Here is a 19,395-nt window from a genome sequence, read left to right on the forward strand (position 1 = left end):
GTATTGTTTTTCTTTTTGCTTATTCTGTTTCTTCAAATAAAAAATATTGGGGGGGGAATAATTTGTTCAGGATTTTGTTAAACTTGCTTCTAGGTGTCACAGATTAATTCTATTCATTACATTGAATTCAAGGCTTTTTCTTTGAGGAGAGCAATTGCTTTCCACAGTTCTAAGTTAGAGTAGTTCAGATGTTAGTTTTAGACCATTTTCATTATGCTAGGCAAGATGTTCCATTTGCTCTTTAAATTGAAGCTGCTGCTTGAGCCCTGGGTGTGCTAGGGAACTCCTGTAGCCAGCAGAGCCAAAAATAAGGCTAACTACATACTTATATGTTATGAGATATCACTATGCTTTAGGCCATAGTAAATTGGATGTATTGTGTCAGTTTGAACCTGAAGGTTCATTTTATCTGAATGCTTATAGGATCTTGGATTTTAGATAAGACCTTAGAAATCACTTCATCTCATTTTCTTTCCCAGGGCAGGTCAGCTCAGCACAATATCCCTGACAGTACTCTACCCACTATGAAATGCTGTCTTGTGTGTCCTTCAGACTTGTCCTTTTTGTGAGAAGCAATTTAGCTCATCTTTTTCCTCTGTTGGTTCTCACACCTTCTCTTTGTCTCCTTGTCTCCACTTGTTTTCTCTTTGCCCATTTTCTTTAACTGAGAATTACTTTGGCAGATTGGGGTATAGCTGTTGATAAAATTACCATTTAAACTTCTGTGTACATAGTCAAGGGAAGGAAAACCAAGTAGTTCTTGGCACTTGCCTGGTGCTTTACAAACATTGAGGAAGCAATCTGGTATACAGTGTTTCAACACAAGACAACAACCCATCACATAGCTTTCATATAAATACATTCTGTTACATAATGTCCCCTGATGCTGCTTTATGTATTAATTCAGGGAATTAGGCAGGAGTGTCCCTAAAAAAAAGCCACAACCAAAGTTAACATGGAAAGCTTGCCAAGCCTGTGGGAAAATTGGGGGAAAGGGTGGATGGTAGATAATAGTGGCCTGGTTGTTTTCAGACGATGAAATATAGTGCACACACACACACACACACACACCCACACCCACACCCCCCTTCCCAAGTATATCATATATGTGCACCAGAAATGCCTGGGTGATCTCATGAATTCAGGAATCTCAGTGGAAGGAATAAAGTAGTCTTTATGTAGACACAAATCCTAAAGAAAACTATAGAGCAATTTTGTTTAATTTGAAAAAATTTGAAGTAAAATACCAGCAAGGGAGACTATAGCAAAACCTCACTAAGATCATATGCTATGACAGTACTGGATTTGTACCAGAAATAAAAGATGGGTTCTATTTAAGGAAACCTGTAAGCATAATTAACTAGATTAATAATAAAAACAATAAAAATATGATTATTCCAATAAATATAGGAATAGCTTTTGACAAAATACAGTACGACTTTCTGTTAAAATACTAAGTAAAGGAATAGAGCTTTCCTTCAAATGACATTGTAGTATGTTTGAAAATAAGAGCAAGCATTATCTGTAATGGACATATGATAGATGGCTTTCTAATAAGATCAAGGGTGAAGAAATGATGTCTACTATCACCATTAATTTTCAGTCTTGTACTAGAAATAATAGTTATTGCAATAAATACAAAAAAATGGAAAGAATGAGTATAATTAGTTAGGAAATGAAGCTTTCACTTTTTACAGATAATATGATGGTTTACAAAAATTTTCCATTACATTCACATACCCACATTTTGTTCAGTCTTATCTGAGTCTAGTACCCATTTTCTTTCTAGTTCTTTGCTCCTACAAAAAGTGTTGCTACAATATTTTATACTTATGCTTTTCCTTTTGTCTTTGACTTTCTTGGGGTATTTGCTCAGTAGTGGTATTATTGGCTAAGAGGATTTTCTTTCGAATTTAGGATAGACATGGGAAATCCATGCTCAGAATTCTTGAGGATTAATAATTTGTTAAGGACTTCCTTCCCTAATTCTGGTCAGGTGCTAAAGAACTTAGAGTAAGATCTTCCACTGTGGTTGTTTTCCATTTTGTAAAATGGCTAAGTTGTTTTGATGTCAGTGGGTCATAGCCCAATAAATCCTTGAAATTTTAATCCTGGTGAGAAACACTGTATGTTTGAGTGACATAACTGGTTTGGTTATCAATATGGGTTTATTCCTCAATAATAGTTCCTATCAAACTCATGGTACAGCCTGGTGGACTCCTAATTTGCCTATATCATTGTCTATAACGGCTAAGCTCAAATTTGCATGATGAAACCTATCATATTCCAGTATTTTTGAGGCAATTAGCCAGAATCAGTATCTGTCTAAGACAGTAAATTTGATGATATGTTGCTCCGGATTGGTGGAGAGAGCTTCAACTCTGGGAATTCTCTACCCTGATAAAATTACAAGCTGGAACCAAAACCTAAGTGAAAACACTATGGCATTGTGCAGTGGCATCTGACTGAACTAGAAAACTTGGAGTTGCATATTGACATGGAAAACCACAAATTAACATGATTTGTTTTGTATTTTTATTTAGCTAAGCATTTTCTATTTACATCTTAATCTGGTTCAATTGCACTTAGACGTTTTGCATACCACTTGGTTGGTGAGCCTAAGTTTGACACTTATCGTATACTGGAAAGAATGTGGTACTTTGGTTTGAATCCTGGCCCCAGAACTTATCAACTGTGTGATCATAGGCAAGTCATTTAACATGTCTGAGCTTCTGTTTCTTTGTTTTTAAAATGGAACCATTGTGAGCAAAGCCTTAAATAGCCATAGAAATAAGGTATATTATTTTTTAAGGAATTTGAACTTAAGGTTATGGATTTTCATTTGTGGAGATGGACCTAGGTGGGTATGATAAACAGCTAGGGATTTTTTATTTTTTTGATCATCTTTAGCTGAAAGAGGATGATAGTAAGTGATCTGAGAAAACAGAAAGGTTAGTCAAAGCTGGTTTGAACCTCTTTCTTTTCTGCTGTTATATAGTTAAAGGGGAAGATTTTCCCAGATGATTTAATGAGTAGTGAGCTATCAGATCCTCATTCCTTTTAACCTGTCCCCCAACTTTTGCTTTATTCATTGTAAGGGTCCTAGGGGATCATGATGCAGCTGACTTCATTTTCAAAGAAAAATGATTACTTTTGAAAATGAGCATTTTATAGTTATTTCATGTAAAACCAGTTAAACTTATGATTTTATTTTTAAATAGGATCTGGGAAGAGTTTGGAAGATGGACTGGGTGAATCTAAAAGAACAGGTAAGTAGCATCCTAAAGCTTTTAAAAAGGTTAATCCCAGAGATGAATATGTGTCATTAGCTCAGTTGATACTCTTGGGAAAAGTCTCTTCAAGTCTAAATTCAATTTAGTTTCATATACAGTTGTTCCCATGATGGACTTAAGGGGTTGCTTATATCTCTGGTTAAAATCATTTTGCTTCACTCTAATAATATCAGGACCTCTTTTGTGAGACTTTGTGTTGAACAGGATGCAAGAGTTGGTTCCCATCCTCAAAGTTATATATTAATAGGGGAAATAAACTATCAATGTGCAAATTATTGCATTCTAGGCAGAGTAATTATGATACAAAAAAAACATAATTCAGTTTAACACTGATTTATCAAGTGCCTACTATGTGCAGGGCTTGTTGCTAAGCATTAGAGACATAAAAACAAAGTGTCTTTTGTTGTCAGGTAGCTTTCATTTACTTGAATTTAGCGGAAGGAGAGTTTATTTTAGCTGTCACAGCATCCAGATTTGCATCTTAGACTGAACTATTTCATTGTTAAGGCACCTTTTAGTTCTTAATTCTTCCAACCACCTGTCACTAGTGAAGACTTTGTGGAACAGGTGACATTTTTGCTGAGTCTTAAAAGATGAGTAAAGTTTCAGTGGGTAAGGATTTAGTAGTAATATAGTGCACTGAGTTGATCTAAGCAGTAAGACCAATTAGATTTATTGAAGTCCAGTCCATTGGAGATAAGAAATCTTATTTTGGGGACATACCTAGACCGAAAATAGGCTGAGCTTAACAAATAAATATGTTTGGCCAGAACACTAATGCACTGTCAACTGTGAACTGGTCCAACCCATATATAGAACAATTTGGAAGTATGCCCAAGAGGTATTTAGCCTTTTACCTAGCAACATTACAACTATGTCTGTATCCTAAAGAGATCAAAAAGAAAGGAAAAGCTCCCACACATGCAAAAATATATATAACTCATTTTGGCTTGAGAAAGAATTGGAAACTGAGGGATTGCTCCTCAGTTGGGGAATGGCTGAACACATTGTGGTATATGATTTTAATGAAATACTGTTGAGTTCAAAGAAATGATAAAAGAGGGTGCTTTTTTAAAAACCTGAAAGACTTATATGAATTGATCCAAAACAAATTGAAGAGAACAAGGAGAGCAGCTAGGTGGCACAGTGGCTTTGAATCAGGAAGACTCATATTCATGAGTTCAAATCTGACCTCAGACTACTTCTTAGCTGTATGACCCTGAGTAAGACACTTAACTCCATTTGACTCAGTTTTTCTATAAAATGAGCTAGGGAAGGAAATGGCAAATCACAATAGTATTTTTGCCAAGAAAACTCCAAATGGGATCATGTTTGAAACAACTGGTCAATAATGACAAAAGCATCGTAGCCAGTAACATAAGTATTGTAGCAATGGTCATCTGTAAAAGACGTGGGTCCTTTGAGCAGTACAGTAATCTTTGACAAATTCAACGTTTTCATGATGAGAAATGCTAGTGAGAGCTCATGAATTCTGAGTCCAGATACAAGAATATTTTTGTTTACTCTCTCCTTACTTGATGTATAAGTCTGAAGTATTTTGCATGATTTCATATGTATGCTGGATATCATATTTCTTGCCTTCTCAGTTAATGGGTGAGGGGTGGAGGGCAGGAGAGAATTTGGAATTGAAATAAAAATTTGGAAAAATATGATTAAAAATGATAATTGTGTATAATGACAATGCTTTAAGGTTTGCAAATTTCTATGTATTTTGATGAATTACATTGATATTCTCATGGTAAAGCCTTTAAAAATGAGAAAAAAGTATATAATAATTTTTAGCTACCACTTCATGCCATGTGCACTATTGGCTTCCTCTCCAACCCTCTTGCTAACATTCTGTCATCCTTGTTCTTCTCTTTTTCCTGTATATTATTTCTCTGGGTGATCTCATTAGCTCCCATGTATTCAGTCATTATATATGTAAGTGATTCATATATATCCAGCCCTAACCTCTCTTCTGACTTTTAGGTTCACATCTTGAAGTGAATATCCTATAGGTACTATAAATTCAGGATGTATGAAAGTGGGTCCTTACCTTTTCCCCCAAACTCTCCCTTCTTCCTAACTTCTTTGTTACTCTTGAGGGCACCATTAGCCTCCCAACACTCACCTTGCAAACTGGGTGACATCCTTGATTCCTCATTTTCTTTCACCCTCCTGAGGTAATCACTTGCCAGCAGATAGTTTGAGGAAAAGCTAGGTTTATATCTACCTTTAGACACATCTTAGCTGTGTGACCCTGAGAATATCACATATCTCTTATCTATGCTTTTTTTTCTCCTATGGCATTGTAACCATCCTGGTTAGGCCCTTTATCATCTCATGCTTGACTAAAAGTGACAAAAGTATCACACTTGGCTTTTGGACTTGGAAGCATAAGCTGAACCAGATTTAAATATAATTGGGAAATGTTTAACAGAATAAATACAAATGTAATATTACATTTGTTTTCCTTAATTAACTTAACAGTCTGTAGGGATAAGTTTTTATTTGAATTTTTCAACTCACTAGACAGTCTAGTCACTTTGCCTTATATCTCTTCTTACCTGGTCTCTCTACACCATTCATTTTGATCTTCCTGAATTTTTCTTTTCTTCCCCTTCCCTAACTTGGCCTCTTCCTACCTTTCTGGTCTATTACACTTTACTCCTGTCCCTAGACTCTGCAGTCCAGGGACACTTGCCTGTTTTCTTTTTCTCTGACAAGGTGATTCAATTTAAGATTTTAGGCATTTCCAATAGCTATCTTTGGATTTCTCCTTCCTCATATCTGTCTCCTGGTTTCTTTAGCTTTTTTTTTTTTTTTTTTTCAGGTTGTTAGCTAAAAAGCTTCCTTTTTTCCTTCCTTCCTTCTGAGGTAATTTTCAATTTATACTGTGTATATTTATTTTCTTATTATTTTAACTGTATATAATTGTTGCATGTTACCCCCAGTAGAAAGTGGACTCTTTGATGGTAGGGACTATTTTTTTGCCTTGGTTTTTAATCTCAGCACTTAACAGTGCCTGGTATATAGGTAGACACTTAATAACTGTTGATTTGATTTTAATTGGTGGTCAGAAATGTCTTTTTGCCGTCACTTCCTTCTGAACTTTGCATTTGAAAAAATCCGTGGCCCTCTTTTTTTGCTATCACTATTGCTAGCCAATCGACCCCCAACTCTCCTGATCTCCGTTAAACCAGAAGCGGGGCGGGGAGGAGGGGAAAAATTAGAACAAAAGGTTTGGCAATTGTCAATGTTATAAAATTACCCATGTATATATCTGGTAAATAAAAACTATTAATTAAAAAAAAGAAAAAGAAGAAAAAAAGAAAAACCCAAATGTTTTATACATCTAGTAAGCATAGCTAAGCCAAACAAATCCACACTATTGCCATGTATAGAAACATATGATTCATTTTGTACCTTGAGAATATCAGGAAGTTAGTATATAGTATGGATAGGTCCTCTATGGACGTGGCTGGTCATTTCATGTAGAGAAGTCCTAGTAAGCTAGATACTTTGGTAACTGGGCTGTTCCCCTCCTTTTAAGATTAATCAAGAGTGCATATAAGCTTGAAATCATGGGAAAACATAAAGTTCTGGCACAATTACTGGAGCATTGTGAACTTTAAAGAAGATTGACTCCCTAGAAACTAACAACATGCTTCAGAGACTTAGATCATAGAAAAACAGAAACCAGGGTTGATTACAGAACAATGTCTTTCATAGTAACATCTGGTTTTAAGATATATAAGCAACATGATTTCTCTCAATAAATGGTTCTGTTGAATTATCAGCAATCCCGTCTCCTTATTTTCAAACACCACCAGCTCAATTGTGTTGTGCTGGCCACAACAATTTCATTCATCAGAATTTTCAAGGCTTTTTTTTTTTTTTTTAAAGTTCTAAATCCTAGTAATGAATGGAATGGTGAGAAAAAGGCTGCAAAAGCAGTGCTCTGCTACTTGGGGCACAGATCCCAGAAAGAAAGCTAGGTGCGATGGAAGCCCAGATGGCTTGCAGGCATCTGCCACCATCCTCAGTCACTAGGAAAAAAGCAGAAGGAAAAAAGAGAAGCAAGACCAGGCAATGACTTGCATTGGAGTTGTGAAAAAGAGGAACAGAAATCAATTGATCTAAAAACTTCAGAATCCCTGCAGGCTCTTTTTGTTTCAACTAGAACCCATGATTTCAGTCACAAAATTCAAAGAGTTTCAGATTTGGAAAGGACTTCAGCAGCTGCCTAGCCTGATTCATACCTATATACCTTCAATAGAACTGGCTAGATGGTCAAGCTTTTAATCGAAAAGCCATCCAAGAGGGGCGACACGCAACTCTCTGTGGCAACATCTTCCAATTTTGTATAACTCGAATTGGTAAGAATTTTTTCCTGATATTCAACCTAACTTTGCATCTTTTTAGCTTTTAGCCTTTGATCCTACTTTTGTATTCCAGTCCCAAGCACAGCAACAATAATCCCCCTTCATATTTTTGAAAGACTTTTGAATACTATTATCATGTTCCCATGCTTTCAAAGTGGCTAATGAGGAATTTGCATGTTGCTTACTCTTCTACCCTTGGACATTTGCTTTGTCGCTCTGCATGGTTGATGTCAGGCTTTTTGTTGTTGTTATTTTGGTGACCCAGGTTCTTTAGAGAATATAATTAAAAATGGATCTAACATAAGATGTAAGAAGTATTTAACAATTGCATACAATGTCAGTGTTGTGTGAGGTTGAAGTTATGACAATGATGACTTTTAATTAGAGGGATATTAATTACCTCTATAAATACCTTAGATAATGTATTGCAAAGTCAAATTGAGATACTTTTTATATTATCCATTGTCTTGGATAATACATTTCTTCTTTCTTTTGGTTCTGACAGTCAAGAACTGATACCCTTAAAAAGGCAGTAGAAGTTATCATCCCTTGTAGAAGGGGAAACTCCTAATGTCCCACAGTTGTTGAATCAGCCTAGGTCTTTGCATATGCAAAGTTGAACTCTATAATTTCTAAATTTTGCTCGGGAACGATACTTAAACAGTAAAATGATGAGAACTTCTACACACATATACACAATCCCCCATTCTCCTCTTTCCTTCCCTTCTCATTTCTTCTCTCCTTCTCCCCCTGTCTTTTTCTCTCACCTATAGCTCTCATTTACATGATCATTTTTTAAACCCCTTGCTTGAATTTTTTTTTCCTGGCCATACTACTTTAATTCCTTTATTGTGTCGTTAGGGAATTGAAAATTCATTGAACTTCAAAGCTTCTGAGAATGTTAAATATCTTGTCCAACGTTTTCATTTTCTAGATGGCCAGTCATAGATGTATTGATTGCTCCAGTTGGAAGGAACCTTAGAAATAATCTGGTCTAGATCCAGAATTTTAGAAATGAATTTGGGGAGTTTCAGAGAAGGAGTTGATTTACTCAAGATCAAGTAGCTAGTCAGTGACAGAGGTGAGATTGACACCCACATCTTCATAGATCCCAAGTCTGTTAAATGTGTTCACTTCAGAAACCTTTTAAAAATAGAAGAAAGTCAAGTATAAGAAGTGGGGGAGAACCAAATCACAGTATTTAGCTGTGGCTGGATGAACTTTCTCATAAGCTTCCAGATTTCTGAATGCAGCCAAACCTTGAGTTTCATTGTTCAGCAGTGTCTGAGAAGGCCTGACAAGTTCTGTTTTAATTGTGGGGGGAAGCTGTATCATTAGTTGTAATTGGAGGTCCCTGTTTCTGGCAAAAGGATAGTGAGAAGCAAAGAATGCTTTTTGATTGTTTTTGAAAGTCATTTGTTATGAATAAGTTTTATTATTTTAAGATATCAATGCCTTGATGAAGCTAGTCATTACTCTTAGAATTGATAGTTCAGACTCTACCTTTGTCTAGTTTGTACAATAGATGTTAAATTCTAGTTAGGAGCTGTTCACAAAAAGTCTATCTACACTTAATTAAAAATATTTTTCAGTTTTTTAAAATGTGAAAAATACGTGGTTTGAAGACTTGCTGTTTGTATGTAGTCGTTGTGGCTTTTTTGCTGTGCTCAGAGTTTTCACCTCTACTTCTAAACACTATTGTTTCACTTGATGACTTCAGATGGCCTCTTTGTTATCCTGGCCTTCCAATTCAGGGACTTCTCCAACTTTATGGCTGGCATCTTCATTCCACTGCAGTCTTATGAGGACTGGTCAGGCCTTTGATCTCATTTGGACCTACAAGCATCCCTCCTCCATAATCTGGAAATATGAAATCAGTCAGAATGTTCCTGACCAACCTTTACAGCTCTTAGCATTTCTTCATCTTTCCTTCCAAACTTTTTCTTATCTTTAACTTTCAGTAACTATCGCACTCTTCTTTCTCTGTCCATTGCCCCCTCTAACCACACATTCCTCATTTTAAAATCTTGACAATATGGTTATATAGTTCTGGTTTATTCTCTCTTCTGCCCTTGAGTCCCTTGTCCTCCTTTGTATCATTTTCCTTCATCCTTTTCTAAACCTCAATACTGGATTTTCCTCATCCACCTTTTGAGTCGTGTTCTTAGATTAGGCATCACTGGAACCATTTGGCAAAGAAGATGAACTGCCTTAGAAGATGTTGTATGGAGTAAAAGTGGGCCACATCAGTTGGAATGTAAAGTACATTAAGGGAAGCAATGTGCAGTAAGCCTGGAATGTTATGCTCAGAGCTACATGGAGCCATTTAAGTCGGTTTTATTTTGGAAACCTAGCCTCACTATTTTGTTTTTCTTGAAGTACAACCACTACCTGTGGCCTCAGCCCCATTGCTGTTTGTTATGGAAGCTTTGATCTTCTCTGTTTGCTAGGTGACCTGATGGCCCTTCTTGCTGGGGATTCATCAAATCAGTATTTGGCTTAGTGGGAACAACAGTTTTAGCTCTACTAGAGAGTCATCCAGCCCACGCCTCCCTAGTAGCATAGTTTATAAGCACTTTTGCTACTACTTTTGGCAGCACTGATGGTTTTCATATAGCAAATTTATATGATCAGACCTGTACTTCAGGAATATAGTTTGACATCTGTGGACAGCATATTACAAAATTGACAAGGACCAAGTGAGAAATGTAGTACAGAAAACAATTACAAGACCTGGCAACTTATTAGGTGTGTGGGGTGAATGGGATAGATGTTTTGAGGATGAAAAAGTTTGTAAACCTTGGAAGATTGTCACATCTTCACCATGCATAGGGAAATTCAGAAGAGGAGAAAAATGAAAGTTAGATAAAGAGTCCTCATTTGGACATACTGAGCTCAAAACATCTAAAAGATAATTATTGGTGCTAGACTAGGCATCAGGAGAAAAATTATGTTTGAATATATAAATCTGAAGGTTATCTGCATGTAATTGATAGTTCATTCCAAGAGAGCTTATAAGATCCCCAAAGGCAAGGGTGTCAAGAGAGGAGGAGGCTCTCCTGGAGCACAGTCTTGGAATCTCTCTATCTTTTGCTGAGGCATTTGGGGTTAAGTGACTTGCCCAGGGTCACACGGCTAGGAAGTATTAAGTGTCTGAGGCCACATTTGCACTCAGGTCCTCCTAACTTCAGGGCTGATGCTCTATCCACTGTGCTACCTAGCTGCCCTGATATATCTATATTTAATATTTATTTATGAGAGATGTTTGGATGATTTAGTTAAAGAATCAAATTTAATCTATTAAAAAAGGAACAGATAGGTAGAGGAGGAGAGACTAATGTTTTTAAAACTCAGGGAAGAGAGTATTTTCAGAACAAATTGGGAATAAGTGTTAATTGGGATGTCAAGAAGGACAAGGACTGAGAAAAGAAAGACTCATATTTGATGATCAAGAAATTGATACTGGTGAAGAAAACTAGTAAAGGAGGAACCAGTAGATACAGAGATATTGGAGATTTGGGAGGAGGGGAAAGCCTGAGGATTGTGGGTGATCTCCTTTTGGAGAAGGGGGGATGGGAGTAAATGTACAATGAGAGGGGTTATTCTTTGCAAGAAGAAAAGTTGGCTGGAGCAAAGGTGAAGATAAATGATAATACCAAGGTGTTTTGAAATGCAGGTTAAAAGACCTGGAAATAAGAGTATAGATACAAGATGTATAGAGTGTACTTGGAAGGTAATCTCAACTAGATAGTTGGAGAGCAGGGAGAGTAAAGAGGATTCTGGGAACACTAGAAAAATATATTTGAGTAGGAAGAGCATTCTAAGAGTGAAGTAATGCCAGTGAAGAGCAGAGAAGGCAGATGGGGGTATCCATTGTTTATTTTGGCAAGGTTTTAGACGTTTTAGGACTAAGAGGCAGGGGATTCAAAAGGGAAGGGTAATCTATAGATAAACAAGTTTAATATAGGGTCAAATTTTTTTTTTTTTTTTTAGAATTTTTTTTCCACAGTATATATGCATGAGTAATTTTTAAAAAATAATATTATCCCTTGTATTCATTTTTCCAAATTATCCCCCCTCCCTCCCATGACAGGCAATCATAGGGTCAAAATTTAATGGATGGGAGGAAGGTAAAGTTAAAGCCAGTAATACCAATACCCTTGGGGAACAATGAATTACTAATTATGGAAGCACTTGGGAAGGATAAATAATAGGATTAAGAGGAAGTGATATCTGTTTCTCACAGCTGTCTCTTTTAACCTTAGCTTTAACTCTGAAAAGAAGATACTATATTCCATTCAAGTATCCCTACACTAATACTTCCAGAGAAACAGATATCTCTTATTATATAAAGTACTGTTATTGCTATTGCATTTCATTGATCTTGGTTCTGTCTTTAGAGGTTGCAAAAGATTTAAGATTTGACCAGACTGGCTCCTTGTATGCTCGAATTGGACGATTTAAACGTGGAAGTGGCAAGCCCAGTCAAAATTCTATGTCAGGTAAGTGCATTTACTTTCTAATTGGTAGTCTTTTGTTTTTTCAAGTACCATTTTCATTTGCTTATTTCTTTGAGAAGACTTCTAGTGTCTCTGTGTGACTTCATGTTAACTACTTCATTTCTTAAAACCATTTCATTTGCAAAATGAGGATAATAACAATAGCATTTACTCACTTGGGACCGCAGGATGAGACAGTGGATTGAGTGCAGGGCATGGAGTCTGGAAGACTGATCTTTTTAAAATTCAAATCTGGCCTCTGATGCTAAGCTGCTTAGCTCTGGGTAAGTCACTTCACCCTGTTTGCCTCATCTACAAAATGAGCTGGAGAAGGAAATGGTAGAGCATTATGGTATTGATGAGGTTTAGAGTTGGGGAACCCAAATGAAATTAGGGTTTCTGGTGGTCAGGGAGTTAAATAAGGTCTAGTGGCAGGTTTGGGGTTCAGGGAATCAAATGGGAGCTGTTTGGCTCCCCTGCAACCCCTTAGGATTTGGCACAAGGGTAGGGAGTTTTGGGGACCTCCCTTCTGGTGGCACAGAGGCTCCCTGTAAAAGAATTTACAGACCTGAAAACCTAGATTGATAAAAGGTTTATTATGGGGATTGGAAGTAAGGTTAAAATCTAGTTAGGAAATAGGTGAGGGTAAAGAGAGAATGGCACTGGAAACAGTATTCCAGTGGGAAGAGGCCCTTGGCATGCCAAGCATAGGGCTCCCATGTTTGCAACCTCTGCAAAGAGAGGGTTTTAGTTTGGCTCTTTTATGATAGGGGGCTTTGGCTACAAACAGAAGGGGGCTTGTAGGTGGAGTCCCAAGTTGGCTCCTCCCTGGCTTTTCAGCTGGGGCTAGAATTTGAATTGAATTCAATGAGTTTCTGGACTAGCTGACCCCACCCAGATAACCAAGATCAAACTGTTTGTCTTGGGGTGGAGTCCCCTCACTGAGGCAGAGTTGAAGATTTTCTCCTTTAAGGATTTTCAGTTTTAGGGTCCCCTCTTCAGTATCTCTGCCAAGAAAACCCCAAATGGGGTCACAAAGCATCAAACGTGACTGAAAATGAAAATGACTGAACATTCCTGGTATATGTAAAGTAGAATCATCTGTGAACTAATTGAAATATATAGAGAATATCAGATCCCATGATATTTACTGTTTGTGGATTATGAAACAACTAGACACAATGCAGATATTAGGTTCTTTCACTGAAATGAGTACTTAGGAAACTAGGCTTCTTAACATTTGAAACTGTAAGGTAATTTGACTTCTTTATAAGAGTTTAACTTATCTTTTTTCTCTGGGTCACAACCGGGACTCAGTGGTGGAGTCCTGGAAAGGTGCAGGGGGGAATAGGAGACTGAATCAGTATGGTCATAAGATGTCCTGCCTGGTCAATTCATGAGATGCCAAGGAAGAAGAAAACAGTCAAGACAATGAACAAGGAAAGAAAATGTGAAATATATCTTTGATAGGTAATCTAGGTTAAGGTTGGACCAGGCCTCTCTGTTGTCATTCTGTGCTTTTCTATGTTATATAGATGTGCTGTGCTGCTACATACTGTACTAACTTTTAAATTTTAGAACAAAATAGATCCTTAAGAAAATGGATAAAAGAATGTCTCAGATGGAAACACTGCCAGAATTGAAAAGAAGGGGCTTGTTAATACATTAGAATAAACATTTGATTGGCATGAATGTGGTCATGGTAAATAGGATGAGATGTCAAAGTGTCTAAATCTGTGGTACAGAATAATTTAAAACACACAGGTGAAATAGAAGACAAAGACATAACTATCACCTTTTAGTGTTTTCTGATCAAGTACATTAAATACAAGTCTTAGCTGGATGGATTTATTGTAATAAAACATATATTCTTCTGAACAGCAGACTTTCAGACAAAAGCCATAAGGAAATGATTCAAAATGGGAATGAAGTAAATGCTTTAAAAAAACCTATTATTTGAAAGTCTTGGTTTGATTATTTTAAAAATTAGGTTCGATTGCATAGTATTATAATTCCCAGAGAGGCTTGCCAGCACAGAAGAATATAAGCCAGTAAATATCCTGATATTTTGAAGAGAATTATGCATGTATTGATCAACATATTTTTATTGTACATGAAAGAGGATCATTCTGAATAAAGGATGTGTCCCATAAAATACATTTATAAGAAGGAGAAAATTAAATCTGGATTTGTGTAAGGGTTATCTAACATTTTTATTAGGATATAAGGCAGAAGATTATTTAAAAATAAAATGTTCTTGTAGGCTAAAGCCATTGATCACTTTAAGTTCTTTGGCAAATAAGAAAATGAAAAATTAAAGCTGTTTTTGAATACTGATTTTAAAATTATTTTAATCCATCTGTTGAAAAATATTGGAAAATAACAGTATCACATTTAGAGTATTAATGATTTTTAGATAATGTCCCAGTTCATTCAACTACAATCTGTTCATTTTGTGAGAATGTGGAAATTTGTTGAAATGTGTGCATATATCGCTGAACTTGGTAATGTATTTATAAAGATTTAAAGATAGTGAAGGATCGTTAAGTCTGTGCTTCTTAAACATTTTAGTGACATGTATTAAGTTTTTGTCATAATCGTAGGCTTGCCTTAAAATTCAATAACTTAATATTTTTTGCTTTTTGTTGTTTTACTTTGTAATGAATTTGAATTAGAAGTATACATTTCTATTAATTTTTTTTTTCATTGTTCATTTCCTTTGGTCTGGAGCCAATTGTCATATTTTACATGTAATTGTAATTTCAAATGTTGCATGCATCCTTAATGGGATACATTATTCCCACTAGTTGGACCCTCACTGCTTTTGTTTTCCTTGTATTCTATTTTTAATTGTCAAATTGTTTCTTCCAATAGAAGATAAGCTTCCTGAGGGCTATGACTATTTCACTTTTGTTTTTCTATTCTGGTGTTTGCTGTAATGCCTGGTACATAGTAGGTACTTAATAAATAAGTAATGAAATTTAATGAAATGTTTGGCTCATTCAGTAAGAAGCTGATATAGATAGGAGACTTGGGAGCAGAGTGCCCAGAGAATTGAAAAAACAAAAACAAAAACAAAAAAAAAAAACCTTTCCCTTGGATTGATTTCAGTGCTGTGACTTGTAACTATACTTTTGTATTATTTTGTAGGTTTTGACTTGAGTGATGCCTTAGGTCCCAGGACAAGCACTAAACAACCTCCAAAGAAAACAGGTAATTGGATACCTTAATAACCCCCCAAATTCATCTAGTGTTTCTGTTCAGTTAATGAGCATTCAGTACTTTTTGTATGTGTATTGTGAACATTCCCTCATCATTGTCTTTGACTCCTGTTTTCTTGTGCTTTCCACATTCTCTCCTCTATTTGATATATGCAGCCACTGTCGATTTTACCTTCTTTTCATCACTACACCATTTTCCTAATTTCTTTCAAATTGGAACCTCTTTCTGCATTGATGATTTAAAAGGTCCCTTCTGGAGCTGGTTTAAAAGATAGTACTCGGACCCGAGTTCAAATGTGGCCTCAGATGCTTAACACATCCTAGCTGTGTGACCTTGAGCAAGTCACTTAACCCCAAATTGCCTTGGGTTGGGGAGGAGAGGGCGAACCAAAACACCCACTACTCATTAGGGCCCAATGAACCAGAACCCTTATTTAAGTGGAATTTTTTCTGTACTAGGAGGAAGCTGATGATTAGGAATCAAATTGATAGAAAGATAGTTCTGAGACTCAGTTTTCTTCGTCTGTAGTTTTAGGAAATAACCCAGCAGTAGCCCCTGACATAGTACCTTGCTTTCCTAAATGTTGAAGTGAAGCCCTCAAGATTTGCTATTTAAGTCATTCAGTTTCAGTTAGCTGAATTTTCTACTCTGGTTTTGTGTTTTCAAATACTCCTGAGGCCTCAAAACAGTGCTTGTCAAACTCAGCATGATACCCAAAAGTTCAGGTATTTACTGTGTTTTTAAAAAATCCAATTGCAGAAGTACATGAAAACATTGCACAGTTGAGCTAGGCTGAACACATGAACCTGTTTGTCATAAAGAATGACCTAGAAAATTCTAACTTTGAAAGGAATAGTTAGGAAGAAGTTGACTTGAGATGCAGACTGCCATTAGCCATTCTATTGTAAATCATCTCAGGATGACTCCCCTTTTCTTCCCATTATAGTCCTGACCTTGGAACTCAGTTAAGATACATGAAATTGATTGGTTGGCCTAAGCAAACTATAACTTCAAGGACAAAAAATGCATTACTGTGTCATTGTAGATGTCCTTTTTGTATTGTCTATGTTTCACCTCTTGATCCTTTTTATGAGCTGTGATCTATTCAAATGGCTCTGTGAGGTGTTAGTATTTTTGTTTCCATGTGGCAATTAGCTTTGGTCATTGTTGTCCTTTGTGCTTTGTAGAGGACCAGTGACATCACAGATGATGTCTTGACTTGCATGTGAATTAGATTTAAGTGAGGCTGAGTCCTATCAAGAATCAGAGTCAAGTAGGACAATACCAGACCACTGATGATGGCCCAGGATGCCGTACATGACCTTCACATGTTTTCATGTCTGACCAAGCTCTAAGCACTCCATAATTCCTGCTTCAACTTCCTTCATGGATATTTTCATGCACTTATTTTGCAGGGGGAAGTCTTCACATGTTTCGGGTAGATATCCTCTTAACTTACCTATGGATTTAAGGCCTGTTGGTTATCCTCAACCTGGTTTAGCCCGTCTCCTTGAGATGGGCATGCTCCAGTTTCATGGAGCTTCAGGTGAAAGTTGCATGAAGCTGGACACCAAAGGTGCTTGAGCAGCCCTGAAAAGGGCTCTCAGCAAGCTCTCACACCAGAGATGCTAATCCTTCCTGATTACTCCTCACACCCCAGTGTAGAGGGCCAGAACTCTGAAGAGCTATACTTGAATCTGGCACCATGCTGATGTAATGGTTGTGGGTGCTCAGTGTGCTGTAGTGATGTAATCTTACTGAGGCATTTAAGGGAGTGTCAGATACAGAAGGCTCTTTTCAACCACAGCTCTCTGGATTAGTTCTCTGGAGGACCTTGAGATCAGACTGAGTCCTAGGAATGTGACTGAGAGTACTCCAGAGTTCCGGCCCTCTATACCCCACTAGCTTTTGTATATATTATTTGATGGGAGAAGAGGGTACTGCATTGTATTTAAAAATTCATATTCAACCTTATTAATCAGCTTTTCTTTACTTTTGAGGTTCTTCATTTGCTGAATTTGATTTGAGTGATGCCTTAGATAATAGAAATGACGGATTTGATGGTGGTAGAGGCAGACCCGATCTAAAACCTGGTGAAGGTAAGTGACTATGTTGTATTCTGTAGGTTTATTTCTCTTTGAAAACCACTGGTCAACCCGGCAACTTCCAGAATTACTTCTTTTTTGATAAACCTGGTGACCTTAACATTTGATTTTTTTCTAGGGGCAAGTGAGGTACCCTGGCAGTGAAAGATAAGTGGGTCTTCAATGTTTTTATCTGGATAATGAAGAATGAGCATGCTTCAAACCTTGCTTACCTTGAAAATATCTTTAAAAACAGATCTTATAGGGGCAGCTAGGTGGTGCAGTGGATAGAGCACCAGTCCTGAAGTCAGGAGGACCTGAGTTCAGATCTGAGATCAGACACTTAACACTTCCTGGCTGTGTGACTCTGGGCAAATCACTTAACCCCATTTGCCTCAGCCCAAAAAAAAAAAAAAAAAAAAAAATAGGATCTAGTATATGTAAGTAGTATTTTAGGAGTTAAAATGCAAAGATAGGATAATTGTGACATTTAGTGAAAGGGATGTTAAGGCTTGTCACAAATAGTCAGCTGGTCATTGAGCATTTGTCCTTGGGGTGAGGGGAGGTACACAAAGAGGTAAGCAGCAATCTGATGGATGAGATAGCAGGTAAAAAGATATGTATAAATAAGCCATATACAGGTTAAATAGGAAATAATTATCAGAGGGGAGTCACTAGAATTCAGAGGGATTAGGACAGGTTTCTTGTAGAACGTGGTATGTTAGTTGGGTCTTAGAGGAAGCCAGGGTGGTCAAGAGGCACAGATGAGCAGGGAGAGTGTTCCAGACGTGTTAGACGGCCAGAGAAAATGTCTGAAGTGGGAAATGGCATTTCTTATTTGTGCAACACCAAGGAGGCTGATGTCATTAGATCAAAGACTCTGTGGAGAAGTGTAACGTGTAAGAAGACTGCACCTGTGTATGTAGTACTGGTGAGGTGGCTAGGTCATGAAGGGCTTGGAATACCTAACAGAGGATTATGATTTGAAATAAGGAAGTTTATTGAATAGGGGAGGTGATGTGGTAGTGAGAATGAGACAGAGAGGAGAGCCAGGAGAGGCTGGTATCTCTGAAAGCCATAGCCAGAGCAAAGTGTTTCAAGGATATGAGGGTAATCTACATGGTGAAAAGTACAGAGAAGCCAAGGAAGGAGACTTGAGAAAAGGACATTGGATTTACCAATTAGGTGATCATTGGTAACTTTGGAGAGGGCAGTTTCTGTGGATTGATGGTTAGAATTACATGCGTGCTTGAATGCATACACACATACATACTTTTGGATTGTGTTTTTCAAAGCCAAATAAATATAATACTTTTGGGAAATCTTTTATACAGTATCAGTATACATGTTCATGTTCATACATGTATGCAAATATAGACATATATGCACATGTTAAAAATACGTACAGAGACAGTCTGAGATATTCTTAGCTCCATAATGAACATAGTAATCTGCCAAAAATGAATGATTTACTAAATATAGAATCCTTTCAAATATGCTTAAGATGATAGTTTTTTTTGTTTTGTTTTTTTAAGTAATAGTGAATCATATGATAAGAATAGTTAATACTATTAGTTCTTTAAGGTTTGTCTGGCACTTTATACATATATTCTTATTTGATCCACACAACAACCTTGGGAGGTAGGTGCTGTTACTATTCTCATTTTATATATGAGGAAGCTGAAAGCACAAAGAGGGCAAGTGGCAAAGCCACATAGTTAGGAAGTATGTCAGGCTATATTTCAACTCAAGTTTAAGTCCAAATCTCTACCTAGTGTGGTACCTAGCTGCAACATTACACTTGTTACCTTTACTTAACTCAATGGAGCCTTCCTGGATGTAAGAGTATATAGACTTCTAATTGTAGTAGTGAAGGGAAGGTTAGAAAAAGGCCGCAAAGCCAGTCCTC

The 19,395-nt window shown here is 36.9% G+C and overlaps 1 protein-coding gene across 1 annotated transcript in view; it reads left to right on the forward strand.

Annotated features, from left to right (window-relative positions):
- CD99L2 (CD99 molecule like 2) overlaps positions 1 to 19,395 on the forward strand; it is a 141,117-nt gene that overhangs the window by 90,999 nt on the left and 30,723 nt on the right. The window contains exons 5-8 of the mRNA XM_074278369.1: positions 3,222 to 3,269; positions 12,082 to 12,183; positions 15,331 to 15,393; positions 17,403 to 17,501. Coding sequence (XP_074134470.1) covers positions 3,222 to 3,269; positions 12,082 to 12,183; positions 15,331 to 15,393; positions 17,403 to 17,501 — 312 coding nt within the window. The remainder of the gene's footprint in view (positions 1 to 3,221; positions 3,270 to 12,081; positions 12,184 to 15,330; positions 15,394 to 17,402; positions 17,502 to 19,395) is intronic.

Source organism: Sminthopsis crassicaudata, chromosome X, assembly GCF_048593235.1.
Source record: "Sminthopsis crassicaudata isolate SCR6 chromosome X, ASM4859323v1, whole genome shotgun sequence".
NCBI classification, from domain to species: Eukaryota; Metazoa; Chordata; class Mammalia; order Dasyuromorphia; family Dasyuridae; genus Sminthopsis; species Sminthopsis crassicaudata.